The sequence below is a fragment of the Mya arenaria genome, chromosome 8, assembly GCF_026914265.1.
Source record: "Mya arenaria isolate MELC-2E11 chromosome 8, ASM2691426v1".
In the NCBI taxonomy this organism is placed as follows: domain Eukaryota; kingdom Metazoa; phylum Mollusca; class Bivalvia; order Myida; family Myidae; genus Mya; species Mya arenaria.
The window spans coordinates 40,431,886-40,443,800 of NC_069129.1; the positions used below are offsets into that span (position 1 = coordinate 40,431,886).

At 37.9% G+C, this 11,915-nt stretch overlaps 1 protein-coding gene and 1 long non-coding RNA gene across 2 annotated transcripts; one reads left to right on the forward strand and one right to left on the reverse strand.

Annotated features, from left to right (window-relative positions):
* Positions 1 to 386: 386 nt before the first annotated feature.
* Positions 387 to 2,656, reverse strand: LOC128244962 (uncharacterized). The gene is made up of 4 exons (XR_008263019.1): positions 2,583 to 2,656; positions 2,145 to 2,238; positions 1,167 to 1,251; positions 387 to 559 (listed from the first exon to the last, which is right to left on the reverse strand). It is a non-coding gene; the product is annotated as an uncharacterized LOC128244962 (long non-coding RNA).
* Positions 2,657 to 2,727: 71 nt separating this feature from the next.
* On the forward strand, positions 2,728 to 10,437 carry LOC128244884 (E3 ubiquitin-protein ligase TRIM71-like). Its single transcript, XM_052962993.1, has 3 exons — positions 2,728 to 2,861; positions 4,869 to 5,769; positions 9,345 to 10,437. The coding sequence occupies exons 2-3, from the start codon at positions 4,869 to 4,871 to the stop codon at positions 10,169 to 10,171; spliced, it is 1,728 nt and encodes a 575-aa protein (XP_052818953.1). The 5' UTR covers positions 2,728 to 2,861; the 3' UTR covers positions 10,172 to 10,437.
* Positions 10,438 to 11,915: the final 1,478 nt, after the last annotated feature.

Consider the following 11,915-nt stretch of genomic DNA (forward strand, 5'->3'; position numbering starts at 1 on the left):
ATTTTCCTTCACATCGCTAATCACCAAACCTGGTGAAATAAAATAAGGACGGGCATATTTTTATATTTTTGCCCAAGTTTGACCAAGTTGGTGTGCATTACATTTCACATGCTGGTCATTCTGTCAATAGATCAACACTTGTGAGGCTGAAATTATAAATGCTCAAGCTTAACTTGGTACTCGCACTTGGTAATGAGATTGGTCATGGATGGTAGATAGATAGATTGTTTATTTCCTCCATAATTGGAGAGCAAAATCTTGAGGTTAAAGGAAGAGAAAGGTAACCATAAACACATTAAGCTTGGACAACTACAGAATGCTATTGCCAAATATATCTTTAGGATGACTGAAGATATAACTACCTTTACCAAACAACAAGACAAAACAAGGATTAAGGCTTTTTATTGATAACAATTTTTACATTGTAAGAGAAATAGATTGAATCTGTGTCTTTGTGCCTGCTCGGCCACATCAGTTGCGAAGGTCATCTTACATTTTATCCTGGATCGGAATGGTCATAGTCTCACTGACTGAGCTCTCTGAATTTGGCACACATAAACTGAAACAAAAATAGCTTCAAATCTGAGTAAACATATAGTTAATGTTAATTCATCCCCATAACAATCTGCATTGTAAAAACATTGTTTTTCTCATAATTACCTCTGCTGATACTTATCTCGAGATCTAAAAATAAAATCCCAATATGATGTGCTGAGCAGGTTGGTGTGACATAAACGTTTTCTGTTGCCAATAAAACCCGAGTGACAATATTTCCCCTAACATGAAACTGGTTTAAAAATTGAGAAATGAAAATAATTTTAATTAATAGTTTTAAGCATGTTTATCTGTAATGTGTTCAGTTCTTAAAAGATCTGGTCTATAAGGAGGTTAAATTCATTAAATGTAGCAATTTTTTTTCAATAATCCTTAAAATAAAACAAGAAAACTAAATCATCCTGTTGTATCTAGTCTCCATTTGTACTCAGAAATCAGTAAAAGGTGCATTACGACACCAGACAGTTCTATATGATTCCTTCTGTATCTAGATTTATTTAACTGCATTTAAAATATAGACACAAGTTTATGTAGATCACAATTATCAATGATGGTCAAGAATGTGTAACATACGCAGCATTAAGCTCTGTAGAACCTTTTAGCTCAGTTACCTGGTATTTGGACTACATTTTTGGCCATACAAGCTATCAAAACTATCCCATTCCAGCGATTTGGTCCCTAGGTTGATCTCTTGGTCTGTGAATAATATAAGAAATGTGTTTAAGTATGCTATGATGCACGAAATAAGCAATACTTTGTTCCTAAATATTGCATTTTTTAATATTTCATACAATCCTTATAATTGCAATTGATCAAATGAGATAGTTAGATTAGCTAAACCTGTCCAAATACTAGGTAACTGTGGTTTTAAGCAATGAACCTATGTGTAGATTTTAAATCTGTTTTGAGTATGTAATTAAGAACCATTTATTGGTTATAACCAGAACTATTATCAACAAAACTCCAGGTGGGGGTCGAACTCGGGACCCTCTAATTCAGAGTATGATTAGCTAACCTCTCCATTGCCACTAATACAAGTAACAAATAAACATTGAACTGTTTTATGTTGACATTAATCCAGAGGGGATTTAAACCAAACCAGGTCAATGAAATAGTAGTTATAACTGATCACAGGGGCGGGGTGTGTTGTTTGCCACAGCCCTATGGTCCTTATCATTTCCAAAAGGGCAAAATTATTCCCAGGCTGCTATATAAAGATGGGGGAATTGTTACTAGTCCTAAATCACCATCACATGCCTCTTGTTTCTGTCTAGTCAAGAAATCACTAAAAATTATTTGTGCCATTTTTTCCTAATATAAAAAGTGCTGAAATACCGTTGTTTAATTATAACGCATCAGTCAATTGCAAACATGGCCTCCCCAAGTCCGGGGAATATCGGGAACTTTGACGTTCAGCCATCCCCTGGTAAAATACCCGCCCTGCGGAGACAAACTGACGGTAAAATCCCCGCCGAATGCCCCTGCACCCAAGGGACCCTAGGTAAGGCACATTCCCACACGGCCCAGTTCCCCGGCTATTCCCGGTTACAACTGGTGCATGTGAAAACAAAAATAAAATAAATGGTAACCTTAAAGTTGCCATTGGGCACCGCCATTTTTGTCCTAATGTATGTCAGTGAGCAGGAAACGCTTTCCAACATCAGAACAGGAAACTTGTGAAATCTAAAACATGCAACATCTCCATTTATTTTTTAAGTGACCAAACAAAATCATGTAATAAATACAGTGTTATAATTCTATTTACTTGTTCCATTATTTATTCAAACTTCCCATTTTAACCATCAGTCTTAATAAGAGAAGGTGAAGTCAAATACGGCATTCATTTCCCATTGACAAACATCCGAAAATACACAAGGTCCGAATCACGTTAACTTCACTTTTGTCAAAATATTTCTTTCCAGACGTGATCACCAAAAATCGAATGTGCCATTATTTTCTATGTATTAAGAGTGTTCAAATGCCGTTGATTTATTAACTTGATCAACAAAAGTTAAATAAATGGTAACCTTATAGTGTCTTTTTTATAGTGTCATTGTTGGTCTTTGCCTGACCCGATAACGATAGTGTTAGGGGAAGGAACTCCAGACTACAGTTATATTGAGAGTAATTTCCCTTATCAAAAGGTATTTGGTACAGTGATGTCCCCTGTCACGACAATTATCAAAGTGCTTTCTTGTTAGCTGGGACCTTGGACCAATAATACAATAATCTTACTCCCAGCTGGAACCAATTATATAATCATACTTTCAGTTGTTAGTAAGTTTTGAGGATCAACTTAAATCGAGGTAATTATTTGTGTATTACGTTTATGACATGTACTGGTATAATTTTAGAATTACCAACATGCAAAACTTGCAAACATTTCTGAAACATAACTTGTAATCTAGGGCGTTTTTGTTGGTTATAAATTGTTTTCGGTTTTATATCGGTTTCACGAACTGTGCATTTGTTGTTACAGTTTCAAATAAAACCAAAACCAGTTTTATCTCTTTTTTTAACGAAAACCGAAACCGGTTTTCGAATCTATCAAAACCCCTCCCTACCGAAGGCGGTTTCATCGGTTCGTTTCCTCCGAAAACTAGTTTACTTTGAAACCAACATTGCGGAAAGTGATCAATCACCTTTGTTAAAACTCAATCCTTTTGATAACAATGCCTTACAATGGGCAAATGAGCTAAATGATAAAGGTTATATTTATAATAAGAAATAATGGCTACATGCAGTAAAATAAACAGAATACTATGTTCAGAGCCCATCTATTACCCGCCTTAACAGAAGTGCGTTAGCTAAATTTAGATGTGGAGTGGCGCCATTAAAACTCGAAACAGGCCGCTATGAATCACTCAATGTTGAACAAAGAACCTGTTTTAACTGTCACAACATAGTAGAAGATGAATGTCATGTTTTATTACATTGTCCTTTATATAATAATCTACGACATTTACTGTTGTTAAAAGTTATTGATATTAATGATAATTTCAATTCATTATCGGATAACGAAAAACTTTCATTCCTTCTTTCAAATGAAACTATCGTTAAACACAGTGCCAAAACCTGTCATGCTATCCTAAAACTCCGACGTCAGTATCTGTTTAACAAGTAATTTAGTGTTTGTATGTTTTATTGCATGTTTTGTACAATAATGATTATTCTCACCTTATCTTTATTACTGAATATTTTAAGTTATATTGCATGTTTTAAAGTTGATATATTTTATTGTTTTTTATTGAGCAAATAGTCTCTCATAACTCCACGAGGAGTGGTTTTATACATTATTATTGCATGTTTTATCTGTATTTATCCCATGAATGTATAAAAGTGAGACTTGAATAAATTTTCTGTCTGTCTGTCTGTCTGCAGTAGCTCCACCATGTTGTTTAAACTGTACACAAAACCATTCATTTGTTACTTCAAGCGAAACTATCAAAACCGAGTTCGAAACTGCTGAAACCATTGACACCAAAACTGAAACTGGTTTGGTATCAACAAAAACGCCATAAATGTGAAATGAGAACGCTACTTTCGATTTTAAAATATAAACATATCTAAATATTATAATATTTTTTTCAATTAAAGGAACCTTATTTTAATTGATGTTACAGTCAGGCGCGTAGCTGACTTTCCGCAAATCCGCAAACCAAAACTCCCGAGTTTAAAATAAAAACCGAGGCCGAGGAGGGGGGAGGAAGTGGGTGAAGGGGTTAGTATACCCCACGGCATCGATCTGCGTTATACCAAATTGGGCCAAGATACCCACCTGGCCGTGTTATTATTATTTTGAATAGAGGTACTTATTATCAGTATCGAAATGGCTTTTATAGAGACGCGATAGTGTCCTCCTGCAGATCGAGGTGTCGTGAGCTCTATTCCTACAAGGTGCACATTCGTGCAGATTGAGACACTAAGGCCAAAAAATAATATATTTTGGTTAGGGTAACATCCATTTCAAAAACAGGTTGTTGTTTGTTGTTGTTGTCGTCGTTTATAAGGCTATAATATATAATTGACATCATTGGGGAATGGCGTTAAAGTAATATTCTGTATAAAGGTTTTAAACTACATATTTACTGAAATTCAATATTTATAAATTAAACACATACTTAAAAAAAATCTTTGTTTAAAAACGGGAGGATAGGCGCCTATTTCGTAGGTAATGTCTGGCTACCCAAATCAAATGTATTTTAGGCCTAAGTTTAAAGTGTATATGTTTATCTCAGATGATATCAATACAGCTAAAAACCCAAATATATATTTCGTCCTTAATTTATATTGTATTTAATTTGTCTTGATAGATGGAGATACCTGGAAAGAAACGTGACCCTGACCTTGACCTTGACAAGGGCTCCGATGATGCCACTGTCTACTGTCAGCGGTGTGAAGAGGACGGCAAACGCGCTTTAACCCAGGGATTCTGTCAGACCTGTCAAGAGTACATGTGTGATCCCTGTATCAAGGCCCATAAGGAACTCAAGAGGTCCAGGAACCACGTTATGTTGACAAAAAACAAGATGCCTTCCTTTTACCCGTCCACCAAACAGTCAGACATCGGCGAAACTGAATACTGTAAAAATCATCCGAAGGAGATGATAAAGTTTTACTGCCCGACCCACGGCGATCTTGGCTGTGGTGAGTGTGTCGTACTCCACTATCGCAGCTGTAGAGTCGATTACATCGCTGACGTTGCTAAAGATTTTGTCATTGGAAATGAATTCAAAGAAGTGGAACCATCGATTAAACGAGCTGAAGATCTTCTATCTCGGTCTATAAGTAATGTCAATGTGCTTTTGGTCGAGGTCGAACACCAGTCAAAGTATGAGATTGCCAGATTGAGGAAGTTCCGGGAAGAAATCAACACCTACCTGGACCGCCGCGAGAAGGAGTTGCTCGACAACATCCAGAAAGTGAAGACCGATAATCAAAACGTGCTGACTTCAGTAAAGGTTGATTGTGAGTCGGCGAAATCGGGACTTGAGGCCATGAGGACGGATCTGTCTTCCGGTGACATATCGTTGAACCAACGGTACGTAGCGGCGAGGAGAGCACAGAGGAATACACGGGAGATTCTGGATAAGAAGGAGCAGATGACTGGTCTGATAAAGGTCCGAAAGTATCGGTTTACCAAGGACAAGGACACGAAACGTCTTCTGGGATCGAGGATGGACCTGGGAACACTGGACGTTGCGGGAAAGTTTGGTAAGAGTAGAACATGTATATGTTACTTATTACCTATACGAAATCTTGCTGCGTTCTATTTGTTCTATTTCATCTGTTTCATGTCATTCTCGTCCATTTTGATACATTTGTACTCAACAAATTCTCTGGTATACATCAGTATACCCTAAATTATGAGTTTGACAAAACATTTTTTTTATTTATAAGTCCAGATATTCTCCAGATAGAATAAGTGTCGTCTCCTTTTTCCGCCGCCCCTTTAATTGTATTGACTCAACAAAAATGTTAAACTTGGGTCTGTATTTGAGTGTCAATCCAGTCCTAATCTGGAACGGCGTTTATTCATACCCACGATGTATAGCATTAACATGTAAAAAGAAGAATTGTTAGAACCGTGTTCGTGGCTCGTTTAAACACATGTATAAAGTCCATTCTGCAATAAGAAAGAGCATGAACACATATTCAACGGTGAAATAGTCGCCTAATAAAAAAAAATGTCACCTCCCGCCCCCATTTAAAAAAAATGACGAATCTGAATGAAACAGTATTCAGGGGCAGTTCCAGGATTTGATAATAGATGGGGCGTAACTTAAGAGCGTAACCCTTTTGATTTGTGCCCCTCCTTCCGAACCGAAAAGGATTTGGGTTGAAGTGTTGAAAGGGGGGGGCGGTTCGCGAATGACCGTGACCCGTAGGTTGTGACATTTTGCACTTCTCTATTGAAACATAGATTAATAGGCTGTTTTCAAAGTGACTCCCTTATGTTTTTTGTAAACAGTGCTTTGTTTAATAAAGGGGGTCAAATCATTAGGAGTGTCAAACTAATATTGTGACAACTGAAACCCGTCAGCAAAAGTGGATTTATGCTCAAATATTGTATTTTATATACAGTGTGGCAGGAATTTATTTTCGGCCATCAATTTGACATGCAAAATTCGACATATCAATTAAATAGGATGAAAACGCGAAGTACGATGATAATAATGCGATATACTATCGTGTTTTCATCATCGTATTGTTGCTTTTTTCCCATCGTAATATCGTGATTCCGCGTTTTCGTTATCGCAGAATCGTACTGTCGCGTGTTTATTATCGCACTGTCGTGATTTTATCATCGTACTGTCGCGTTTCATCATCATACTGTAGTGTTTTCATCATCGTACTGTCGCATTTTATCATCGTTTTGTTCTGTTTTCATCATCGTACTGTCGCATTTTATCATCGTTTTGTTCTGTTTTCATCATCGTTCTGAAGCGTTTTCACCATTGTACTGTCGCGTTATCATCATTCTACTGTCGCGTTTTCATCATTGTACTCTCGTGTGTTCATCATCGTACTTTCGCGTTTTCATCAATTTACTGTCTCGTGTCCATCATCGTTCTGAAGCGTTTTCACCATTGTACTGTCGCGTTTTCATCATTGTACTGTCGCGTTTTCATCATTTTACTGTCGCGTTTTCATCATTGTACTGTCGCGTTTTCATCATTGTACTGTCGCGTTTTCATCATCGTACTGTAGCGTTTTCATCATTTTACTGTCGCGTGTCCATCATCGTACTGTAGCGTTTTCACCATTTTACTGTCGCGTGTCCATCATCGTACTGTAGCGTTTTCACCATTTTACTGTCGCGTTTTCACCATTGTACTTTCTTGTGTTCATCATCGTACTGTTGCGTTTTCACCATTTTACTGTCGCGTGTCCATCATCGTACTGTAGCGTTTTCACCATTTTACTGTAGCGTTTTCACCATTTTACTGTCGCGTGTCCATCATCGTACTGTAGCGTTTTCATCAATTTACTGTCTCGTGTCCATCATCGTACTGTAGCGTTTTCACCATTTTACTGTCGCGTTTTCACCATTGTACTTTCTTGTGTTCATCATCGTACTGTTGCGTTTTCACCATCGTACTGACGCGTTTTCAATAGTGTACTGTCGTGTGTGTATCATCGTACTGACGCGTTTCACCATTGTACTGTCGCGTGTTAATCATCGTACTGGCGCGTTTTCACCATCGTACTTTCGCGTTTTCACCATTGTACTGACACGTTTTCACCATTGTAGTGTCGACTGTTCATCATAGGCATGACGCGTATTCATCATCGTACTGTCGCGTTTTCACCATTGTACTGTCGTGTGTTCATCATAGGCCTGACGCGTATTCATCATCGTACTGTCGCGTTTTCACCATTGTAGTGTCGTGTGTTCATCATAGGCCTGACGCGTATTCATCATCGTACTATCGCGTTTTCACCATTGTACTTTCGTAGGTTCATCATCGTACTGACGCGTTTTCACTATTGTACTGTCGTGTATTCATCATCGTCCTGATGCGTTTTCACCATTGTACTGTCACGTGTTAATCATCGTACTGACGCGTTTTACCATTGTACTGTCGCATTTTCACCATTGTACTGTCACGTGTTCATCATCGTACTGACGCGTTTTACCATTGTACTGTCGCGTTTTCACCATTGTACTATCGTGTGTTCATCATCGTACTGTCGCGTTTTCGCCATTGTACTATCGTGTGTTCATCATTGTACTGTCGCGTTTTCTCCATCGTACTGTCGCGTTTTCGCCATTGTACTATCGTGTGTTCATCATCGTACTGTCGCGTTTTCGCCATTGTACTGTCGTGTGTTTATCATCGTACTGACGTGTTTTCACCATTTTTAGACTAAGTTTGGACCCGTTTCAATTAAGGATCGTAGTTATAAACATCTTAAATATAGAAAATGCAACAGATTTTTTTCATTTTTAAAAAATACTTAGGTGAAAAACTACAGAAACAAGCTCAGTAGCCAAAATGGTAAACATTAACTCCGTTTAATGGAACAGGGTAAACGCCAAAGACATAGAACACAAAAAAAATCACAAACAAGAAACATGGAACAACAACACAAAACTCCACAAACAGCACAGTGCATATATACTTTATAAAAAAAGTAGGTATGCAAAAATTGTTAGGTACCGCCTTGGAACGGTCAGTAAAATGTAAATTCACTGAGGGTTTCACCAATTTGCGTGCACAAACCCCACTCTTATCCCAACAATCCTGAATAAAGAAAAAAACCGTAAAACTCAATGCACACACATATGTAACAAAATAACGAAATCATGACACTTAGATAAGTTTAATTTACGATTGAGATCTTTCCTGGTAAACCGTGTTTTCATTACATTCTTAAGAAAATCCATCTCAATGAAAATTGTTTATAAAAGGGCTATATTAGTAAAAAAGTATAATGGACATTTATTGTGTAAGGTACATTGACACGCTAGTAGAGAATGATTCTGCATAAAAGGTCGATTCTATATTAAATAGAAATTACTGCTGATGACGGTTTAGATCCATATAAGAAATTTCATCTGTTTGTGCTTAAATGTTCCATTGATCAAAGTCTGCAAAAGTCAATTGTTGAAGTGAACATTTGTTTTAGTACAATTTTTGTTTACCGGGTGTCCGTCTTGTTGGTTAACTTGAAGTAAATTGAGCATTGATGTTGTAAATTGTTAAAAACAAGTTTATACCGTTGGCTAATTTATAAGATAAAAGGGAAACATGATATACATGTCGTCCTTTATTGTGTTTCAGTTCCAGTTCCTGACTTATCTACTTTGACATTGAAAATGGGGGCGGATATCGACGTTAAAGCGACTAAGGACCAGGTGACCTGCTATATCACGGGTATAGCCCTGCTCCCTTCTGGTCTCTTACTCCTGGCTGATGGGAGTAACAAGAATGTCAAACTTGTAAACGACCCCGCCCGCACCGTCGCGTCCCGCCTCCAGCTGCCAGGCGAGCCCTGGGACGTGTGTGTGCTCCCTAATGACCAGGCTGCCGTCACTCTCCCGAATAACTCCATGATTCAGCTGCTGTCTACAAAGCGAGGACAGTTGACGCGTGGAAAGGAAATAAAAGTATCACCCATGTGTCGTGGTATTACGTCTTACAACAACAGATTATACGTTTCGTACCAATCAAACCCGCGTATCAAAGTGATGACATTGGATGGTCATATCATAAGTACATTCCAAACAGATGATGGAATACAATTTTTCAAAGCACCATTTTACCTGACTGTGTCAGCTTCAACACCACCGACCCTGTACGTGTCTGACTACGATGCTCACACCGTCCTCCAGCTGTCCCTAGACGGGAAGGTCCTGCGGGAATACCGAGACAAGCAGCTCAGACATCCCAGGTCCGTGGTGGAGGTAGGGCCCGGCCAGCTGCTCGTGTGTGGATTTTCCAGCAACAACGTGATGCTGCTAACGGAGAGGGATGTCAAGATGACGGAAATACTGGGAGAGAAGGACGGAGTGACCAATCCCTACTCCATGACCTTCTGTCCTCACACACGTGCCATAATTGTTGGGATGCACTATAAGGACGCACTGAAGGTCTTTAATGCAAACTGACAGTTGTTTCTTTACCAGTCGTGTTTCTTTGTAATTAATTTTGTTTGAGCAACTGAATAGTTAATGCAACAACATGTATTGTTCAACATGAACTTATAGTATTGATTTGTTGTAAACATGTTTTATGAAATTGAATGACCATTGCCATGTATGTTAAAATGGAGAGAATGAATGAATGTGGTATCTGTATCAGAAGTTTTATATTTATCCAGAAAACGCATCCGTGTTTAATGTCATGTAAAGATATCTAATAAAATTTAAGTTTATTTTGAATTTTTGTTTTGCACTAAATATGACAACGAATAAGAGTAAATATTGTAATGTTATCTAACAGTTTTTTTTTCAATATGAAATGGTCTGGTGTTCACAACTTTTGTTTAACATGCTCAGTAAACAGCTCTATGAGTTTACATGATAATTACCTTAAATACTAAAGAAAATATCCTATAAATAGGGGCACATAATTTGTATTATTTCCTGTTGTTTTTTAAGTTAAAATTTGGTGTTTTACATTCTGCAGAAATAAGGTTTTGGGTGGAAGTGGTTAAATCCCGTGCTCCTTTCATCCTACAAAGGTACTCTAAATGGTATTAAGAAGCTTTTAGATGTGCTTTTCGTAAAGAAATAATCGCATGTATCCGTTTATTATTTTCGCAAGTTATACAAAATGTGTGGTCTTCTGCATCACCGATTCTAAATTTCTTTTTGAATCTTTTCAAAAACTAAAACAACAAGATTAACAGACAATATACCAAATGAGCGACAAAATCAAGCAGCGTACGGTAGGCAAGGGTTTGGTTTGATTCGATTGCCGCTAAGAAATAAAATATCAAAATCATGAGATTTTTTGGGAAAATATGGAATGGATTGTGGGTGTTGTGTCAATATAGTGAACTTTTATACCCGAGTTTCATGACAATCCTTCGAGGGGTAAACGAGATACAGAGCGGACAAAAATCGATGGTTCGAACCTTTGACCCTGAACTGTGAACTTGACCTTGAACCGGCGCTCGATTCCAGTTTCATGAAAGTCCCGGAGATATTGAGCAGACATGGTTCGAAACTTTGACTTTAAACTGTTGACCTTGACCTTGACCACCCATGTGTGGTTCGGCACGAGATCTCGATCTAGTGAACATTTTATCCGAGTTTCATGAAAATCCTTCTCATAGAACACGAGATACGAAGCGGACACAAACTATTTCGGCTCTGACCTCTGACCTTGAGGTGTGCCCTTGACCATGAGCCGACACGCATGGAAAGTGGGCCATGCATGTTTTCTCGATGTGGGAGGTTGGACCGCCTGGGACCTTGAACTTCAATAGGTACACATATATCAATCAGTTCGACAATGCACAATCACAATGCCATGATTCACCTAAGAGAAGGTCGTTGACTGCTACACAAGAGAGCGTTAGACACGGCTTCTAAATTGTCCTCGCACCATTCAGGCATTTGCTGTTGTTATGATATGGGTGGCACACCCATCTTTGAGTTTTGTTTCAGCGCGCGATGGCAGTTTAAATGTAGTGATATTGATGACATAATAATATATATAATTATGTATACACATATAGCTGGCGATCTTTAAAAGTGTATGGTACACTTGTTTTCACTGATATATGTAATAATTAAGTAACACTTATTTACAATTTTCTGACATAAATTACGTTCTAAACATCAGACTAGAAGGGAATTTGCCTGAAAAATATTTTATTTTGAGTGTATATTCTCTAGGTTTCCA